The 22,701-nt window shown below is 43.3% G+C and overlaps 1 protein-coding gene across 1 annotated transcript; it reads left to right on the plus strand.

The window, feature by feature from the left end:
- Positions 1-1,950: 1,950 nt before the first annotated feature.
- LOC309401291 (vomeronasal type-2 receptor 26-like) lies at positions 1,951-21,606 on the plus strand (the record flags this gene model as incomplete). Its single annotated transcript, XM_081970359.1, has 5 exons — positions 1,951-2,000; positions 14,416-14,707; positions 15,048-15,902; positions 17,931-18,099; positions 20,711-21,606. 5 exons carry the CDS (start codon positions 1,951-1,953, stop codon positions 21,604-21,606), a joined length of 2,262 nt encoding a protein of 753 aa, XP_081826485.1.
- Between the last annotated feature and the right edge of the window lie 1,095 nt (positions 21,607-22,701).

Raw genomic sequence — 22,701 nt, forward strand, 5'->3', positions numbered from 1 at the left:
CTCTGTAGCCCTTTCTTGCATATTGGGGAAAACAACCATAGTGCTTCTTGCTTTCATGGTCATCAAGCCAGCCTCCAAAATGAGGAAATGGGTGGAAAAAAAGCTAGCCAATATAGTTGTATTTTCTTGCTCCCTGGCACAATTCACCATTTGTGTAGTATGGCTGGTAATTTCTCCCCAATTCCCTGATTCTGACACAACCATTCAATGGTTGAAGACATTATCCTGCAATGTAATGAAGGTTCGACCACTATGTTTTATATTGTCCTTGGTGTTATGGGGTTCTTGACAGCTACCAGTTTCACAGTGGCTTTCCTGGCTAGAAATTTACCTGATAGCTTTAATGATGACAAATTTATCACCTTCAGCATGCTAGGCTTTTGTAGTGTCTGGGTATCATTTGTTCCCACCTATTTGAGTGCCAAGGAGAAGTACATGGTGGTTCTGGAGATCTTCTCCATTTTGGCTTCAGCAGTTGGATTAATGGGTGCATCTTTTTTCCCAAATGTTACATCATTATTCTGAGGCCTGATTTTAATAAAAAGTATCGACTACTACAGAAATAAAATTAATTAAAAATGTACTAGGCATTTTGAATGAAGTTAAATACTGTATATTGTTTACAGCATGTGGATCTTTTAGCTGTATTTGTCTTTCCTTAAATTCTTTCTCTTCCCTTGAATCCTTTCTTTAAACCCTGTTTGCCTTTCCTTAAATCAATTAAAAAGCATAATGTTTTTGACCTTGCGTGTTTAGTTGGATTCTCTTCATCTAGTTTTAGGATGTTTGTGGAAAAAAACATTTCTAGATCATATTTACGCAGGAATATTTAAAATTCAAAATGTTTTGCATTTTTTTAAGCCAGACTGGAAGCCATCAGCATGGGAGAAAAAGATTACATACTGCAGCATTCCTGCTTACTTCTTAAATTTATTGAAGCCATTGTTGTGTTTGTGTGAATCTATGTGTGTGTAGAATATATGTTTGTGTAGCTTGTACGTGGTTCTCCAGAAGTGAATTGTCATTGTCTGTTTCTTAAAGCTGAGAAAAGAGACTGGCCAAAGTCATTTAACTGACTTTGTGCTTAAGGTGAACTAGAACTTGCAGGCTCCTAGTAGAATTATCAGACAAGATCAAACTGCCTTTTTGTATTATTATTCTTAAAAAATCTATTGAATTCCTGATGAATGATTGTAATAAAGTTTTGGTTTTATTTCTAGCAATTAAATGATCTGCGGTGTGTGCATTTGAATGAACAAATGTTTCAACCAGACTAACTTTGAACTTTGGTTTGGAATTCAATTTTGTTGGTTTTTCAGCTGAATTGTACAGCTTATATGATATATTATAGGTGGAAAGAATTCTGAAGTTATTTATTTGGTCTGATTTTTTTTACAGCTCAAAAACCTGCATTTTAATAGGGGCATATAGACTTTGTATATCTACTGTATGTATCTCTAATTAAATCAATGATGCTATTACCAGGAGCAGATTGTTGTGAAGAAAATCTAATTACATGGTTGCTTGAAGTAACCAAAAATGACTGGATGGCACATAATCAATAAATCAATTACCTAGTCTAATTAATTATGTTCAGAGATGTTTTTCTAATAGTGATATCTTCCAGATTTGGCTTCAATCATGGACCATGGTAGAAGATGGGGAAATGCCCCAATGTTATCTTACTTCTATTATCAATTTCATAAGAAGGTAAAAGCTGCAGTTAAAGAATTATGCATGCAATACACATTTTGTATAAAATGCTAATGGTCCCAAATAAGCACATTGGTAACCAATCTGCAAATCTGTTGTGTAGTGCATCTGAACTAATATTCACCATTTAGAATAGGAAGGTGACTGAGGCTCTGGATACGATTGTGCTCATTCAATCTCTCCTAACTCATAGACCACTTTGTCCTTTTGGTATGTGGAAGAATTGAGGGGGTCAAAATGGATGAAGAGATGTCCATCACACTAGGAATGAACTTGATTGAACATGGGTAAGACCATGGGTAAAATCCAGCAGGTTCTGGAGAACTGGTAGTGGAAATTTTGAGTTGTTCAGAGAACCGGCAAATGCCACCTCTGGTTGGCCCCAGAGTGGGATGGGAATGGAGATTTTGCACTATCCTTCCAATGCCATGCACACCAAGTCACACCATGTCTACCAAGCCATGCCCACAGAACCTGTAGTAAAAAAAATTGAATTTCATTACTGGGTAAAATCTGCTGTTAAAACCTACCTCATGGTGATTCGGGCAGAGAAACAGAAAACAGAATAACAGAGTTGGAAGGGACCTTGGAGATCTTTCAGTCCAACCCCCTGCTTAGGCAGGAAACCATGGTTACCCAATATCTTCCAATATCCAAACACATAAGTATTTGTTCACACTAATTGCATCTGCAGATAATCAGCCAACTTTAACGTCAGCCATCTCCTCCTGAGGAAGGAGGATAGAGAGTTCTACCTGAAGTGGCATGCATGAGGAATTTACTGATTTTCTGAAAGACAAAATTGCTTGGATTTGTTCCCAGTTAAATGCTGACATAGTTGCTGGTCCAAAGGAAGCAGGTTCTTGCCCAGTTACCTGGGAACAGTTTAGTCTTGTTGCTCCTGAGAAAGTGAATAGGATCCTAGGGAATATGAGCACAAACAGCTGTATTTTAGATTCATGCCTCTCTTGGCTTGTGAAAGCTTCCTGGGAGGTGATATGCAGCTGGGTTCTAGAGGTGGTTAGTGCTTCCCTCTGGGATAGAATGGTGTCCCAGCATTTTAAGGAGGCTGTGATCCACACTCTTCTTAAAAGGCCATCACTAGACTCCAGCCTATTGTGTAATTTTTTTGCTGTCTGGAGAAAGCTGTTGAACAGTAGCTCAAATGGATCATTGAGAATCTTTCCAGTTAGGGTTCAGGCCTGGATACCAATTGCATTGGTTGCGCTTTTTGATGATCATTGAGAACAGGATGAAGTAGTGTTTCCAACCCTACTTAGTAGCTTTCAGTACCATTGGCCATGGTATTCTTCTGGAAGGGCTTCAAGGATTAGAAGTGGGGGGCGGGAAATCTGTGTTGTCCTGGTTCACTTCCTCTGTAGTCATTTTCAGTAAGCGTTAATAGGAAATGGGAGATCCAGCCCTAGTCCCCTAATTTATGGCTTCTCAAGGGTTTGATACTCTCTCCACTTCTGTTTAACATCTACATGAAGCTGCTGGGTGAGATCACCTGCTAGGACTGTGATGGCAAACCTATGGCATATGTGGCACACGTGGCACACAGAGCCCTCTCTTTTGGACATGAGCCATCACCCCAGCTCAGTTCCACCATGCATGTGTGTGCCTCCCACCGGCCAGCTGATTTATGGGTCTTTGTGCACATGCATATGGGCAGAGGGAGCATTGGGGGTGCAGCATACTCCCCATGGCTCATTTTTGGTCCCAGGAGGTTGCAGGGAGGCCGGCTAGGCCAAAAATGGGGTGCAGGGGATCACATGCACATGCACAGGAGGGCAGGGGGAGTGCAAGGGAAGTCACACATGCATGCTCAGGGGGTGGGGCACATAGGGTGTGTGTCATTGCATTATGGGTGCAGGCACAGATCCACAGGTGCTATCACACACATGCTTTGGGCACACAATGACAAAAATGTTAGCCATCACTGTGCTAGGATATCATTAATATGCTGATGATAACCAGCTATATATCTCAGCCCCTGGTGAATTAAGGGATGCCTCCCTCTTGCAGTGCTTGGAGGCTGTTAAACACTGGATGGGGAGCAATGGGTTGAAATTGGACCCTGGCAAGACTGAATGGCTCTGGGTTTGGGGTTCTTTGATCCATAGATAATTGCCACCTCTGGTCTTAGATGAGGTGGCTCTGCCCCAGACAGACCCAGTGTGTAATCTGGTAGCTCTCCTGGACTCACAGCTACTTCTCAATGAGCAAGTAGCAGTTGTGACCCTCAGGACCTTTGTACAACTGCAAGTTGTATATCAGTTATACCCTTTGCTGGGCCAACAATCTCTGCTCACAGTCACTTATCCTTTGTTAGTTTCCATCATGACTTTTGTAATGTGCTCTACATGTGGTTGCCCTTGAGAAGTATCCGAAAGCTTTAATTGATTCTAAATTCAGCAGCCAACTTGGTTTTGTGTAAGCCAAGATGTGCAACTATATGATCTCTCCTGCCGGAGGTGCATTAGCTACCAATTTGCTTCTGCACCCAATTCAAGGTCTTGACAGTGGCATTTTAAGTTCTACATGTATTGGGACCAGGTTTGAAGGGCCATAGTTTCCCGGACAAATTTACCCGAACCAGCAGAGTTGGGAGGCAGGCAACGCTACAGGTCCCCTCTCCTAGACATATCCAAAAAGAAGGGCCTACTCTGTGGTGGCTTCTCCTGGTGGATCATTGTGGAAATAAGATTGATCCACAAGTTGAAATCTTTTCACAAAGCCCTGCCAAAGAGACTAAAGAATGCAAAGTGGAATATAATCACCACACACACCCTCAAATTGCTTATTTAATAGACTAACTGTTATCATCAGGATTTGGGAGAGGGTATAAGAGATGCAGTGGTGCATTGATTAGAGTGAATGAATGAATGAAATTTAATTTGTTAGCTGCACCCTCTCCAAAAGGACTCGGGGCGGTACTGCAGGCTATTTTTGCTGATCACTTTTATCTTTGTAAAACCACCAGGAGTCATTGAGTGAGTTGGGCAGCCATGTAAGTTTTCTTAAATAAATAATAAAAATAAATATGCCCATCAAACAAAATTCAGTCAATAACACTACTTCAATTAATTTATTTATTTTAAAATATCTGAAGAGAAAGACAGTGACGTGCGGTGACTTTAATGGCTGGGGAGGCTGGTGATGTCATCAGGAAGGCAGGGAATGGGACCACGTGTGCTGGAGGCACACATTTCTGCCTCCGCCCTCCGCAGCTCCCGGGCGCGCATGGACGGAGGTAGGCAGAATGGTGCCGAGCCGATCCGGCAGGTGAGCGACTGAGGATCGGGCTGCCTCACTCGCTCTTTCATCTGCCCGGATCGCCTCGGTGTCGCTGTGGCTACCTCCGTCCGTGCACGCCCGGGAGATGCAGAGGGCGGAGGCAGAAATGTCAGCGTTTCCGGATGACGTCATCCGGGAGCGCCGACAACATGGCTGCGCTGGGAGATGGCTGCGGTGTTGGGTGTGTGGAAAGAACCACAGCCAGGGACTCCCCCATAACAGCTGGCCGTTCCATGGCTGCTCCCATGCTCCCAGGAACTTGCTCTGGTGTCTTGATAATCTTGGAAGCATTTCCCCAAACTGCTGCGAATGTTAAGAGAACTGAGAACTGAGAAGCCGGATGGGGGGGGTCAAGGTGAGGATGTTGGGAACCAGTAGGAAGAAGAAGAAGACCTCAAATAATGGTTGGGGATGGCCTGGATCCTTAGAGGTCACTGGAGACCCGTGTTAGGGCCATGGATGAGCCTAACTGACTGCCCAGACCAAACTAAGACTAAGAACAGCTGGGCTTAAAAGGCCACCCCCCATTCACTAAGGAACCCACATCTGTAACTACATCTACTTTCAACCACCTTGGACTGTCCCCCATTTTTATGATAACTCCACCTGCTTTGGAACATTTTCCCCTCCAGCTCCCCATTAACATCTTAGCCTCCGGCTATTAACTATTAACTATTACCATCTGAACCCTTACCCAATTGGGTTTTAATATCTTATCAATCTACTCAAGGCTAGACCTGCTCCGCCTGCGAGAGGCCCCTCTCTCGCAGGTATGGCCCTTGGCGCTTTCAAGGGCCTGCCTTGTGAACCCCGAGAGGTGGAAGAAACGGAAGCTGAGGGGCTTTTTATCAAAATGTTTTACACTGTTCTTAGGGGGTTCCAGGGAGTGGGGGTGGGTTAACCAGGCCGGGAGGGTAGCCAGCACCAGTCGAGCAGGTGAGTCAAGGAGGGGAGTGAGCGGGGTGGGGGGGAGAGGGAACAAGTCATTCCAGTAGAGGGTTGTTTTATTACATCGGTCGCGGGGAGGGGGGGGATGCGAGGACAGGAGAAAAACACGAGGTCGGTTGGGAGACCGTGGCTGTTGGCTACGCCCGGTCGTCTAACCCCCGCAGAATGGGTGGTCAGGAACTACAGGGCCAGGGCATGCGGCTGATGCTGTGCAATGCAAGGTCCGTAACCAACAAGGCCCCCCTCATTAGTGAGTTGATCTCCGAGGGGGAGCTGGACCTTGCAGGGATAACGGAGACCTGGTTGGGCCACGAGGGTGGTTTACCCCTCGTGGAAATGTGCCCACCGGGTTTCCATGCATTCCATCAGCCCCGGGCCCTGGGTAAGGGTGGCGGGGTGGCTGTAGTTATTCGGGAGAGTCTAGAACCGAGAGAGTTCACTGTTCCTCAAATACCCGGTTGTGAGTCCCTAGGTGTTAAATGGGGCCCAGGGAGGCAGTTGGGCCTGCTGATTGTATACTTGGCTCCTCACTATACATCAGCGGCCCTGCCCGAGCTCCTCGAGCTGATCTCAGAGACGACGGTTGAGATCCCCAGGCTTATGGTCATGGGGGACTTTAACCTGCCATTGACGGAAGCAGCATCTGAGGTGGCTCGGGAGTTCATGGCTTCCATGACAGCCATGGGCCTGACCCAACTAATTCAGGGCCCCACACACGAGGGTGGTCACACACTGGACCTTATTTTTGTATCTGAACAGTGGACGAGTGATCTGGGAATAGGGGACCTAGTTATTACTCCCCTGTCATGGTCAGATAACTCATGTCTCCTGCTCGACTTCCCTGTCGCTACCCCTCACTGCGAGGAGGCGGAGCCAGCTCGTCCAAGCTGGTACCGCCCCAAGCACCTGATGGAACCGGAGAGGTTCCAGACGGAGCTTGGGCCGCTACCTGTAGCCCTGACCCGCGCTCGGTCAGAGGACCTAGTGGCCGCCTGGAATATGGCGGCGGCTGGGGCCTTGGACCGGGTTGCGCCTTTGCGACCTCTCCTGCGGCAGCGATCCGCCCGAGCTCCTTGGTACACTGAGGAGCTGAGGGCGATGAAGTGCCATAGGAGACGTCTAGAGAGCAGGTGGAGGTCCTCACGCTCCGAGTCTGATCGAACACAGGTAAGATCCTATTTACGGACCTACCTTGTGGCATTGAGAGCGGCCAAACGTAGACATTGTGCCGCTCTTATTGCATCCGCGGATAACCGCCCTGCCGCCCTGTTTAGGGTGACACGCTCCCTCCTATCACAGGGGGCGCGGGTGGCGCCCTTGCAGGGTAGAGCAGAGGAGTTTGGGGAATATCTGCAGGACAAAGTCGCTCAGATCCGGAGTGGATGGCCCCCCTCCAGTGACCCGGACGAGCCGTCAACAGTGAGTCTTGTAAGACCACTCTGGGAGGAGTTTGACTCTGTTGCCCCCGAGGATTTGGACAGGTTGCGTGGACGGCTGCGGCCCACCACATGTTTAATGGACCCGTGTCCCTCCTGGCTGGTACTGGCATCCTGGGAGGTGAGACGAGGCTGGCTTCTGGGCCTGGTGAACGCTTCATTGGGTGAGGGATCCTTACCAACTGCCTTGAAAGAGGCGGTGGTGAGGCCCTTACTCAAGAGGCCTTCACTGGACCCAATGGAGCTGGCTAATTATCGTCCAGTCTCCAACCTTCCCTTTTTAGCGAAGGTTGTTGAGAATGTGGTGGCGCAGCAATTTCCATGACACCTTGACGAATCCGAATATCTAGACCCACACCAGTCCGGCTTCCGACCCGGACACAGCACGGAGACAGCCTTGGTCGCGCTGGTTGATGATCTCTGGAGGGCCAGAGATAGAGGTTGCTCCTCTATCCTGGTCCTATTAGATCTCTCAGCGGCTTTTGATACCATCGACCATGGTATCCTATTGCACCGGCTGGAGGGGATGGGAGTCGGAGGCACCGTTCTATGGTGGTTCGGCTCCTACCTCTCCGACCGGTCGCAATGTGTGTTGACGGGGGGGGCAGAGGTCGACCCTGAGGTCACTCACTTGTGGGGTGCCGCAGGGATCGGTCCTTTCGCCCCTCCTGTTCAACGCATATGTGAAGCCGCTGGGGGAGATCATCCGTGGTTTTGGGGTTGAATACCACCTGTACGCTGATGATACTCAGCTGTACGTTTCAACCCCAAACCACCCCAGTGAGGCTGTCGAAGTGATGTCCCGGTGTTTGGAAGCTGTCAGGGTCTGGATGGGGGACAACAGACTCAAACTCAACCCCTCCAAGACTGAGTGGCTGTGGTTACCGGCACATTGGTTCAGGCAGCTAATCCCAACGCTGGCCATAGGGGACGAGCAGTTGCCCCTGTGGAACGGGCGCGCAATTTAGGCATCCTCCTAGATGCCCGGCTGTCAATGGATGACCATGTTGAACTATGTTGACAATGGATGAACTACAGAGCCGGGGCCTGCGGCTGATGCTTTGCAATGCAAGGTCCGTGACCAACAAGGCCCCCCTCATTAACGAGTTGATCTCTGAGGGGGAGCTGGACCTTGCAGGGGTAACGGAGACCTGGTTGGGCCACGAGGGTGGCTTACCCCTCGTGGAAATGTGCCCACCAGGTTTCTGTGCATTCCATCAGCCTCGGGCCCTGGGTAAGGGTGGCGGGGTGGCGGTAGTTATACGGGAAGGTCTGGAGCCGAGGGAGTTCACTGTTCCTCAGATATCCGGGTGTGAGTCCCTTGGTGTGAAATGGGGCCCAGGGAGGCAGTGGGGTTTGCTGATTGTATACTTGGCTCCTCGCTATACATCAGCGGCCCTGCCCGAGCTCCTCGAGCTGATCTCGGAGATGGCGGTTGAGATCCCCAAGCTTGTGGTTATGGGGAATTTCAACCTGCCGTCGACGGGAGCAGCATCTGAGGTGGCTCAGGAGTTCATGGCTTCCATGATAGCCATGGGCCTGATCCAATTAATTCAGGGCCCCACACACGAAGGCGGCCACACACTGGACCTTGTTTTTGTATCTGAGCAGTGGACGAGTAATCTGGGTATAGGGGACTTAGCTGTTACACCCCTGTCATGGTCAGATCACTCATGTCTCCGGCTGGACTTCCCTGGCGCTACCCCCCATCGCGAGGAGGCGGGACCAGATGGTCCAAGCTGGTACCGCCCCAAGCACCTGATGGAGCCGGATAGGTTCCAGACGGAGCTTGGGCCATTACCTGTAGCCCTGACCCGCGCTCGGTCGGAGGACCTAGCGGCCACCTGGAATAGGGCGGCGGCTGGGGCCTTAGACCGGGTTGCGCCTTTGCGACCTCTCCTGCGGCAGCGACCCACCCGAGCTCCTTGGTATACCGAGGAGCTGAGAGTGATGAAGCGCCATAGGAGACGTCTAGAGAGCAGGTGGAGGTCCTCACGCTCCGAATCTGATCGAACACAGGTAAGAGCCTATTTACGGACCTACCTTGTGGCATTAAGGGCGGCCAAACGTAGATATTGTGCCGCTCTTATTGCATCCGCGGATAACCGCCCTGCTGCCCTGTTTAGGGTGACCCGCTCCCTCTTATCACAGAGGACGCAGGGGGCGCCCTTGCAGGGCAGAGCAGAGGAGTTTGGGGAATATCTGCAGGACAAAGTCGCTCAGATCCCGAGCGGATGGGCCCCCCTCAGTGGACCGGATGGGCCGCCAACAGCGAGTCTTGTGAGACCATCCTGGGAGGAGTTTGATTCTGTTGCCCCCGAGGATTTGGACCATTAGACCTCTCGGCGGCTTTTGATACCATCGACCATAGTATCCTATTGCGCCGGTTGGAGGGGATAGGAGTCGGAGGTACCGTTCTGCGGTGGTTCGGCTCCTACCTCTCTGACCGGAAGCAATGTGTGTTGACAGGGGGGCAGAGGTCGACCCCGAGGCCACTCACTTGTGGGGTGCCACAGGGGTCGGTCCTCTCGCCTCTCCTGTTCAACACATATGCGAAGCCGCTGGGTGAGATCATCCGTGGTTTTGGGGTTGAGTACCACCTCTACGCTGATGATACTCAGATGTTTATTTCAACCCCAAACCACCCCAACGAGGCTGTCGAAGTGATGTCCCGGTGTTTGGAAGCCGTCGGGGTCTGGATGTGGGACAACAGACTCAGGCTCAACCCCTCCAAGACTGAGTGGCTGTGGCTACCGGCACCTCGGTTCAGCCAGCTGATTCCATCGCTGGCCATAGGGGGCGAACAGTTGCCCCCTGTGGAACGGGCGTGCAATTTGGGCATCCTCCTTGATGCCCGGCTGTCAATGGATGACCATGTGGCAGCCGTGGCAAGGGGGGCGTTCCACCAGGTTCGCCTGGTGCGCCAATTGTGCCCCCTACTGGACCGGGATGCTCTACGCACGGTCACTCATGCCCTGGTGACGTCCCACCTGGATTACTGCAACGCTCTCTACATGGGGCTGCCCTTGGGACGCGTCCGGAGACTGCAGTTAGTTCAGAACGCAGCCGCGCGGGCTGTGATGGGGAGTACGAGGTACTCCCACGTAACACCTCTCCTGCGCGAGCTGCACTGGCTACCTGTGGTTTTTCGGGTGCGTTTCAAGGTGCTGATTACCATCTTTAAAGCGCTCCATGGCACGGGACCTAGTTACTTGCGGGATCGCATCCTCCCACATACATCCCTGCGGCCAATTCGCTCACACAGGGAGGGGCTTCTCCTGGTGCCATCCACTAGGCAATGCCAACGGGCGACACCAAGGAGTAGGACCTTCTCTGTGATGGGCCCAACCCTCTGGAATGACCTCCCCCCCGACATCAGAACCACTACTGACCTCCGCTCCTTCCGGCAAAAATTGAAGACTCACCTGTTCCGACTAGCGGGCCTGGCATAATTACAACTGTTCCTCCTGGCAAATGTACTATTAACTGGTTATTTTAGGGGTATTGTTTTTAATTTAATTTCTGTGTGTTTTAGGATTTAAAATTATATTTATATATACTGGCTATGTACAGTTCTTTTAATTCTATTTTAACCTCCTCCATTCTAACTGTACATATTCAATTCTATTTATTGTATCTTGATATATTTTTACATGGACTGTACACCGCCCCGAGTCCCTTTTGGGAGAGGGGGCGGTATAGAAGCACGGTAAAATAAATAAATAATAAATAAAATGTGGCAGCCGTGGCAAGGGGGGCGTTCCACCAGGTTCGCCTGGTGCGCCAATTGCGCCCCCTCCTGGACCGGGATGCCCTACGCACGGTGACTCATGCACTGGTGACGTCTCGCTTGGACTACTGTAATGCTCTCTACATGGGGCTTCCCTTGGGAAGCGCCTGAAGACTGCAGCTAGTCCAGAACGCAGCCGCGGGGGTAGTCATGGGGAGTACCAGGTACTCCCATGTAACACCGCTCCTGCGCGAGCTGCACTGGCTGCCTGTGGTCTTTTGGGTGCGTTTCAAGGTTTTGACCACCATCTTTAAAGTGCTCCATGGCATAGGGCCCAGTTACCTGCGGGATCGCGTCCTCCCACATACATCCCAGCGGCCAATTCTCTCTCACAGGGAGGGGCTTCTCCTGGTGCCGTCCGCTAGGCAATGCCAGCGGGCGACGCCAAGCAGTAGGGCCTTCTCTGTGATGGGCCCAACCCTCTGGAATGACCTCCCCCCCGACATTAGAACCACCACCGACTTCCGCTCCTTCCGGCAGAAACTAAAGTCTCACCTGTTTCGACTGGCTGGCCTGGCATAATTTCAACGCCTATCTCCTGGCATTTATATTTTTACTGGTTTTTAAGGGGATTATTCTGTAGACTTAATTTTATTGGGTATTGGGATTTTAATGTCTGATTATTTTAATTATTCTTTAGCAATACAGTCCTGCACATCTTTTATCCTCCTCTTATCCATCTATTTTATATTTGTATATGTATACTGTCCATTTAGTAATTTTAAATTGTTTTAATTTTGTTCTTTGACATGGACTGTACACCGCCCCGAGTCCCTTTCGGGAGAGGGGTCGGTCTATAAGCGCTAATAAATTGAAATTGAATATATATATATATATATATATATATATATATATATATATATATATATATATATATATATATATATATATATATATATATATATATATATATATATATATATATATATATATATATATATATATATATATATATATATATATATATATATATATATATATATATATATATATTTGTGTTACAACCCCTGGTATGCCTACATATGGGAGGAAGGTCACTACTCCCTCTTTCTGTCCTTCAGCTTCATCACAGAAGACCATGCAGGCAGAAAACCATATTCTTATTTTTAATGTTGCCTTTTATATTTGTGTTGTATTTGTACTGATAAATAAATAAAGGGAGACTAGTATAGATCTATTTCGAGCTAATTAGTTCAAATCCCAGTAAGGGTATGGCTAGCTGATGAGAGCTAATTAGCTCGAAATAGATCTATACTAGTCTCCCTTTATTTATTTATCAGTACAAATACAACATTATATATATATATATATATATATATATATATATATATATATATATATATATATATATATATATATATATATATATATATATATATATATATATATATATATATATATATATATATATATATATATATATATATATATATATATATATATATATATATATATATATATATATATATATATATATATATATATATATATATATATATATAATTTCATGAAGAGAGGTGAGGCTCTGCCTCCCTTGCCTCCCCTGACCGCACGTCACTTGAGAAAGACATTTCTTAACTTTGAGATCCAAACTTCATTTAATACAATTTGAAATTTCCATTTGAATTCAATTTTTCCCCTCCTTTGAAAACCCAACCTCAGATACTTGAGAAGATTCTTATTATTATTATCTTACTTTTTCTCATTTAGTTCTTTCAATCACACAGTGATTATTATTTTGCCTTTAATTCTAGGTTACAATTCCCCACGCATCAAAAATAAGTTTATGCACCTGAGCATGTCTAGATCTGTACAACATTATCAATCATGGATTATTATGTTCACGCTCTAAGGAGTTATGGAAAATATTAAAAGTAATATGTTTCAATAGTAAATATATATATAATATTCTTCTTTCTCCAAGGGTACAGCTTGATGACAAAGACCTTTCAGTCTGAATTCTTTTTTAAGGGCCCCTCTACTTTGAAGCAGACTTATGGAATAATGTGTATCAGGTTGTCCTATTTCAAATGCCTAATTCTTATGGAGTGAACAGATCGCTGAGAGATAAATTGGTCTGCAAGATGCTATTATTCTTTTTATCCATAGCAATATTGTGGTTGTGTGTAGAAACTGATACACCTTTTGATAAATGTTCTGTAGGAAACCAGCCTTTTATTAAGCATAAACAGTACCATTCAGAAGATTTGGTCATTGCTGGCATCTCTTTTCTAATTTACATGATGTCTGAAAAAGTAACATTCACAAGAATTCCATCAAAGGAATTACTTGATGACTTAATGTATGTGAGTTTCATGTATGTAAGTTTTAAGCAACACAAAAACAGAAATAGTTAAAATTATGGGCATGATTGAATTAGGTTGAGAGGTGAATTCTAGATTGCCTAGGCTACATTATTTTCTTTCTCTCTTAATATTAAAATAATGATTATTACATCAATTACCATGTCATTCCACACACTCAGACACAAATTCAAATTTATTTCTATTTCAATCACTTCTAATACCCTTCTTGATAACTTTTGGGTAAATATTAGTTTAATTTTAGCACATTTCTTTTTCATGTGGAAATAATCAAGTGAAGTATAAAAGAAATAAATGTTTGTAAAGGCACCTCACTGCTTCATAACAGTGATCATCGGTAGAAGGTGTGAATGACTGCAGTTAGCCCTACATGCAGATATGGTATCAAACACGCTTATAAATTTACAGTGTTTTAAAGCCCAATATAGTGAAAATTGAATTTCCTTTTTCAATAACTCAAGAATCATAATTGTATGGATTAAGAGCAAAGACCAGAAGATGGAAATGGTGGAATAGAATATTTGAATAGGAGATAGACTTAAACCAGGATCCCTGAATTAAAGAAGTATTATGTAATTATTTATGATCATTCCATTTTGGAAGTCATACTTCTGAATGTATCCCACTAACTAGGACCATCTGCAATAGACAAAAAGAAGTGGAGTGTTATAACCCCAATATTCCAGGAAGATTTTTAAACCTATTGTTATATAATTTTTCTCTTTGTCTTGAGACTAATTGTTTTAGACAATCCAAGAAATGCCTTGTTTGAATGTTAATGTATCCCCTCCTTTCAGTGTTCATGGGCTATGTAATTTAATTTTGTGTGATACAAAATTAGAAAACATAAATTCGAATGCCCAAATTCCTAATTTGGCTACAGATGCTGTAATACTTATTTCAGGTTATATATGCAAAACTACCAGCACAACTTGGCTTTGGAATTTGCAGTCAAAGAAATCAATGAGAATTCCAAGATCTTGCCTAATATGACCCTGGGTATCCATATCTCCAATAGTTATGTCCTGGCAAGATGGATCTATCTGGCTTCCATGGAGCTCCTCTCTACCAAGGGAAGGTTTCTCCCGAACTACAAGTGTGACCTCAAAGACAATGTAATATCTGTGATTGCAGGACACAATGCTTATATTGGTCAGTTCCTGTCAAATATTCTGAGCATTTACAAGGTTCCTCAAGTGAGAATTATACCAGAAAGAAAGAAGTCAATTTGAACATTCAGATATTTATATATGATTGTTTGTGGTTTGTGCTTAATGATTGTAGATAGTGATAAATGAAATGAAAATGACTCTGCAATAAACTCATCCAGGAACTCACTCGGTGTATAATAAAATGTACAGTAGATCTACCCCAAACATATTGTACAGATACTCCTTTTTATGTGAGAACATGGATATAAAATGGAGCATATCATTTTATAGTTTATATTAATATTTGCATCAATAAACTTCCTTAACAATAGATGCATGTACTTTGAATTGGAAATATATCCTCCAGTTTCTTTATTTTTCTTAGCTCATATATGGTTCAGCTCCAGAGATGGATGATAATATGCAAGCTGCTTTCTTCCATCAATTATTTCCCAATGAAGATCTTCAGATGATGGGAATCGTCCAACTGTTGCTTCACTTTGAGTGGAAATGGATTGGGCTCATTATACTAAATCCCGAAAGAGGAAATAGTTTTATAAAAAATAGGCTTGATATGTTTTCTAAGAAAGGCATCTGTTTTGACTTCATGGAAGAAATGCCAAGGGAAACTGTTACCAATGACATTGAACATCAACTGAATGGCTATTTTATGATATACAAGGTTATTATGAAAAGTACTGCCAGTGTTGTGATTGCATATTGTGAGAATGAGGACATGACCGTCTTTAGAATGTTGCCATACATTTCAGAATATGTGGACATGCCAATGGAGAGAAAAGATAAAGTTTGGATAATGCCAGCACAGATGGAATTCACATCAATCCCTTTTCAAAGAACCAGAGGCATGGACTTCATCCATGGTGCCCTATCATTGGCAGTTTCCTCAAAGGAAATATTGGGGTTTAAGAAATTTATTCAGATGAGAAAACCCTCTTCAGAAGAAGAGGACAGCTTGACAAGATTGTTTTGGGAACATGCGTTTGAATGTTCTTTCCCAAATGCTGGGTTAGGTGAGGACAGTGGCAATCGATGCACTGGTGAGGAGTCACTGGAGACCCTTCCCAATTGCCTGTTTGAAACTAGTATAACTGGCCAAAGTTATAGCATTTACAATGCTGTCTATGCAGTGGCCCATGCTCTGCAAGCCATGCTTTCACCTAGGAGCAGAAAAAGAGGAAATGCTTGGGAACTCAGGACTTTCAATCAACAATCATGGCAGGTAAAAAAAGGAATAAATGTAAATATCCCTTTATCCAAATGACAATCATAAAAGTCTGTTCAGTCAGTATTTTGGAATGTATAACTAATAAGAACAAAAATGAGATGTCAGACTTTCAAAGAGAGGTAGATTTTGCCTTAATAAGTCAGGGTGATACTAAACAGGGTTTGCAACAGTGCTGAGAAGGAGGTGGTATCAAATGTTAATTCAAGAGGAAAGTGATGTTTAGGAGAAAGACAGAGGGCAGTGATGTGGGGAAATCAGTTTCCACATGAATTTAATCGACAAATTGATACATAAGGATATTAGCTTGTAGTAGTTTTATCAAGCATTCCTTTACAATCCCTGAATCTCAAAATGCAAATGTTTCTTCTAAATAAGACTACTAATTGAAGGGCTGGAAGCAGTGGCGTAGTAGCATGGGGGGTGCAGGGGGGGCCGGCCGCACCGGGTGCAACATCTGGGGGGGGCGCTCGCACTCTCAGCTCTCTGCCCCTGCCTGGCTCACTCACTCTCTCTCACTGCAGTGCTGGCTGTGCGAATCCGATCCGAGCCGCCGGGTTGCCGCCCACTGTGGAGGGGGTGGGGTGCCAGCAGTGGCGTAGCGTGGGGGGTGCATGGGTTAGGGGGCGCAAATTACTTGCCTTGTCCCGGGTGCTGACAACCCATGCTACGCCACTGGCTGGAAGTATTCCATTTTAACAATAGGACCAACACCTAGGCATATATACTACTCCATAGTGTTTTACAGCACTCTCTGAGTGGTTTACAATGGCAGCATATGCCCCCAATAATCTGGATCCTTATTTTACTGACCTCGAAAAAAAATAGAAAGCTGTATCAAAAAGAAAAATCCAATAATTACACCTCAGACTTAACAAACCTTAGTTAGCATGTGAAATGTTGGAAGTTCATGACAGTACAATTTAAAAAAGAATGAAAAAAGAATGGATTTATTGCAAGGATTGCCAGGAGAAAGCCTCTGCTCTTTTTTTTTTAAATAAAGCATGACAACAAGGCTTCTATTTGCAAAGTTGCAGCCAAACAAATCACAAGACTTGTGGAACACTCTCCTTTGGACAAATGAGATGAAAGTGGGGATGTTTGAGCATCATGCACAATGCCACATTTGGCAAAAAACAAACACAGGCCAAACATCTCATACCAATCATCAAGCATAGTGGTGAAGATGTCAGGAATTGGGCTTCCTTTCAATCCACAAGACCAGCAACTACTCTGCAAGTTGACTGTGAATTTTCTATATACCAAAGTATTCTAGAGTCAAATGTAAAGCCATCTGTCTCACAGCTAAAGCATGGCCGACATTGGGTCATGAACAGGACAATGATTCCAAGCACACCAGCAAATCTACAACAGAATGGGCGAAAGAGAAAAGAATCAAGGCATTGCAATGGTCCCTTCTAAGTCCAGACCACAACCTGATTGAGATGCAGTGGTGGGACATCAAGAGAACTGTGCATAAAGAAATCAGAATCAGAATTGAGCTGGACCGGATCTTGAAGGTCTTTTAGTCAAGCCCATGTTCAAAAAGGAGATCTTATGCAGCGATGGGATTCAGCCGGTCCGGACCAGTTTGCGTGAACTGGTACTTCCGGCGATAAGTTGGCCCCACCCTCCTACCGCTGCGCTGGCCTCAATGAACTGAAGCAATAAAGAAGATTAAGCTAACATTCCTGCACAATTATATCAAAGACTGATAAAATCATACAGAAAATGAGTATTTCATTTATTGCTGCTAAAGGTTCTACTGTCAGCAGAAGGAGTATTAAGAGAAAGCAAATGATGATTTCTTCCCAGAAAAAAAGTATTTAAAACACTTCTGCTTGGAGGGAAAGTTTACTAGGCTTTCAGGTGTCTTTTGTCATACACTATAACAATAAAATAGATTATTTTTACTGTGTTCTCTGATTGTTCTGCCTCAAAAGGATCACATACGAAAGTTCTTTCATTCATTCTTGCTCATTATTTCCAATGCTTAAAACTTTTTTCTCAATTATTCCCATTCAGTTCCATTGGTATCTGAGAACTGTTTCATTTAACAACAGTGCTGGAGAAATGGTTTCCTTCAATGAAAGAGGAGAACTAGCAACTGGATTTGATGTTATTAACTGGGTCACATTCCCCAACCAATCGTTTCATCGAATCAAAATTGGAAACATAGCTCCAGTGGCTTCCAGTGAAAATGTTTTTACTATTTTTGCAGAGGAAATAATTTGGCCCACCATGTTTAACCAGGTAGTTTTGGCACCAAAATTGAACCATAGGGAATAAATCTCTATTTTTGTTTTATTTTCACTTACTGGTTCAAGAGTCAGACAGTTTGTTCAGCAATTCCTGGCACACACTTCCTGTATTGGCATCATAGCACAGGGGCTTTCAGTGTGAGCCCCTTTGCATGAATGCAACACTCCAGCCCTTAGCATTCATGGAGAACATTGATCAAATGTTTTCAAATTTCTCTGGATCAATGGAGAAACAAGGACATATCTACAGGGTCTCCAAATGGCTGCAAATAATGGAGCCAAAACTTTATATCTTTGCAAATGAGTTGAGCAGCTGAGGCAAAGGTGGTATTCAGCAGGTTCTGAACAGTTCTGGAGAAGTGGTAGCAACATTTTTGAGTAGTTTGGAGAACCAGTAAATAACACCTCTGACTGGCCCCACCCTATCTATTCTCTGCCTCCTGAGTCTTAGTGAAAAATGGGGATTTTTCGGTATCCTTTCCCCACCACTGATACATGAATAACAGATTTTACAATAGAGCTATTCTCATTCTCATATTCTCATATTCATCAGGGATATGGTGATTCAGTGGCTAAGATGCTGAGCTTGTCAATCAGAAAGGTCGGCAGTTGGGTGGTTCGAATCCCTACAGTTGTGTAATGGAGTGAGTTCCCATTACTCATCCCAGCTTCTGCCAACCTAGCAGTTCGAAAGTATATAAAAATGCAAGTAGAAAAATAGGGATCACCTTTGTTGGGAAGGTAACAACATTCTGTGCGCCTTCACCGTTTAGTCATGCTGACCACATGACCACTGATATGTCTTTGGACAGTGTTAGCTCTTTGGCTTTGAAATGGAGAGGAGCACTGCCCCCTAGAGTCAGGAACGACTATCACATATGTGCGAGGGGAACCTTTACTTTTATTCTCATATTCAACCCCTTCATGTCACTTGGCTATTTATGGCTGTATTATTCCAACAATATGGACTCTTTCTGTCTTCTTTAACTATGCATATTAATCTAGTATTTCAAGAGCATTTGCTCAAACTCAAAATATTGCAACAGCATCCAGAATTGTCCAAAACTTCAAATGAATGTCTGTTTTAAGGTAATTTAGGGTGGGTTTTTTTTTTTAGTTCCAAAAGATGTTACATGAATACTTAGATGAATTTTAAAATGTTATATATCCAGTTGAAAAAAAAATTCTTATGCCATACATGAATGCAAATATTTTACAAGGCTAAAATACTAATGAAATCCAATTCTTCAGATGCAAGAATTCCTGAAATGTTAAGTAATAATTTCTCAATTTTTCTTCTTAATGTCCAATAGGTCCAACCATTTTCTATGTGCAACCCTCAATGCTTACAAGGTTCTAGCAAAATAAAAAAAAGAAGGACGGCCCTTTTGCTGCTATGATTGTCTTCAATGTCCAGAAGGGAAAATTTCAACCAAGACAGGTAACAATTCCAATGTTTCTTAGGTCTATTTTTTTTATTACTTGTTAATTATAAACAGTAGTTTACCATCTCTTTAAAAAAATGTCTGTAATTCAGGAGACATTTTGATTACCCAATCTATTCAAATATCATGCCATTTTTTTTAACTTTGGGAAAGATAAGCCAGATGACAAACTAAATCTTTCACCTATGGTCTATATGAAACTAAAGGGATATCAATGCTGGCTGGAACCAAACTTTTATCGTTTTGGAGATTTCCAGTTTAGAGGATTTAAATAAATACTAAAGGGATATCGGTGTTAGTTAACCCTAATCTAAGAAGAAAAATATTCTTGGAAGCATAGAGAAAATTAAGCATGAATGTATCTCAACTGATTTTTTTTGTAATCTTTATAAGTTATCTATAAGTAATGGTTCCTTAATCATAGAAAACTAATAAACCAAACCAAAAAATAAATAACACGGAGATAATTATTTTCTTTAAATTGCCAGTATACTATAAATTTTGTCAACATCCAGCTCCTGATTTCAAATGAAACTCTAGGAACATTTCCATTTCCAAAAAATATTACTTTTTATTAAATATACTGCATGGTAATGTCAAGGCAAAATTAACTCTGAGGTTCCCAAAACCAGTTCATAGAATTAAACCACAATCTCCCCCCCCCCTCCAAACCCCCCAGGTTCTCATGTACTCCATGCTGCATATGTTATATTTGTTATGGGAACCATCTGCTTCAAACTCTACATATTTTAGGATGTCCTTGTAAGGTTGCCAGGTTCTCACAGTCCTCAGAGGTATCGTAGAAGTTTTGTTTCTCATTTGAAAGCAACACCTCTCTCCTCACTTTAATGGCAAGTTGAAACACAGAGGGACGTTATTGCCAAAGTTTCATCCTTGACAAATTTAAGGAAGATTCTGCCTGATTTTAAGTGGTTCTATGCAGTTTCTTGGAATGAGTAACATAATAGGTAGTAGTAAAGAAAAGTCAAAAGACCCTTGTCTTAATGGCAGATCTGCCTTAATTATGATCCTCTTCTTTATAGGACAGAAATTCAATCAAATAACATTTATAAATGAATGCAATAATTTCTTTTTTCAGATGCAGATGACTGCTTCCCATGTTCAGAAGATCAATATCCAAACAAAGCTCACAATCTTTGCATTCCAAAACGCATCACATTTTTGTCTTACAATGAATCTCTGGGAATTAGCTTGGCAACTATTGCTTTCTTCTTTTCTTTTATCTCAGCTTGGGTGCTGCATATCTTCATTAAACACCAGGACACTGCAATCGTCAAAGCCAACAATAGGAACCTCACTTACATTCTTCTCATTGCTCTCTTCCTCTCTTTCCTTTGCATTTTGCTTTTCATTGGGGAACCTGAACAAGTAAAGTGTCTCATGCGACAAACTGCTTTTGGCATCATCTTCTCTGTAGCCCTTTCTTGTATTTTGGGCAAAACAATTACAGTGGTTCTTGCTTTCATGGCCACCAAGCCAGGCTCCAAAATAAGGAATTGGGTGGGGAAAAGGCTGGCCAACAATATTGTTCTTTCTTGCTCCTTAGTGCAAGCCATCATTAGTAGTGTGTGGCTGGCAACCTCTCCCCCATTCCCCCATTCAGACATGCATTCTATGGTTGAAGAAATTGTCCTAGAATGCAATGAAGGTTCAGTCATCATGTTTTATATTGCCCTTGGTTATATGGGTTTCTTGACTTCTATCAGTTTTGTAGTAGCTTTCTTTGCTAGGAAGCTTCCAGATAGTTTCAATGAAGCCAAATTTATCACCTTCAGTATGTTGGTCTTTTGCAGTGTCTGGATATCATTTCTTCCCACTTATTTGAGCACCAAGGGAAAGTATATGGTGGCTGTGGAGATCTTCTCCATTTTGGCTTCTGCTGCTGGTTTACTGGGCTGTATCTTTGCCCCAAAATGCTACATTATTGTTCTGAGGCCTGATTTGAACAGAAAGGAACAGCTGGTAAAGAAATAAAGCTGATTCTTTAGGCATAAAATATGGAATATAGTTTTTATAGAATGGTTCCTTTACATATCAGATTGGGGGCTTTTTGTGAGAAATAAATATGGCAGCTGCTAAAAGAGGTATTGAAGGCTGTCATAGAAAAGAGAGTCCAAGGGAAAACCATGAGTTAGAAGCTAAAAAATATATAAAGCAAAAAGAAGAATGAGAAATAAAAATTGAACCTACTTTTTGCCATTTTGTTCTACTATTTTTTTAAAAAAATAACCTTCACCAAAATAGAAAAGACACAGAAGTTGGGAAATAACACTTTTGGCAATAGGTAAACTTCTAAAAGGAAACTGAGAGGAACAAAATGAGGCTACACATGCAATTATAGATAGGATTAGGATTAGCAATTTTATTGAAATCTTACAGCAGTCTTGAAATTTGCATAATTTCACCTGCTTGACAATGTAAATGTCATAAAATGAATAACTAATGCAATTTATTAACTTATACTAATATATAATATATATACTTGTACTATACAAGGTGTGCACCACAGCATTAAACCAATAAATCCAAAACAACCTAACGGTAAAGATAAAGGTTTCCCTTGCACATTTGTGCTGGTCATTCCTGACTCTAGGGGACGGTGCTCATCTCTGTTTTAAAGCCGAAGAGCCAGCCCTGTCCAAAGTCATCTCCATGGTCATTTAGCTGGCATGACTAAACACTTAAGGCACACAGAATGCTGTTACCTTTCCACTGAAATGGTCCCTATTTTTCTACTTGCATGTTTACATGCTTTTGAAATGGTAGGTTGGCAGAGGCTGGGACAAGTAATGGGAGCTCACTAGGTTATGTATCACTAGTTATTTCTGATCGACAACCGCAGTGTCTTAGCCACTGAGCCTTCGCACCCCTTAAAACAGCCTAAGTAAAGCAACAATCCAATAGCTCCAGAAAGAGAAAAAGGAATCATCTACAACACACAGTGTAAGGATGGTAATAGCCACTATTTTAAACAAACAAGCAGAAGATTAGCAGAGCACATCCATGAACACCAACTAGCAGTAAGAACGTATGATGAAAATTCCTTCATTTTGTAACAAATAGAGAGAC

Source organism: Natrix helvetica (assembly GCF_964273705.1).
Source record: "Natrix helvetica genome assembly, chromosome: Z".
Lineage (NCBI taxonomy): Eukaryota > Metazoa > Chordata > Lepidosauria > Squamata > Natricidae > Natrix > Natrix helvetica.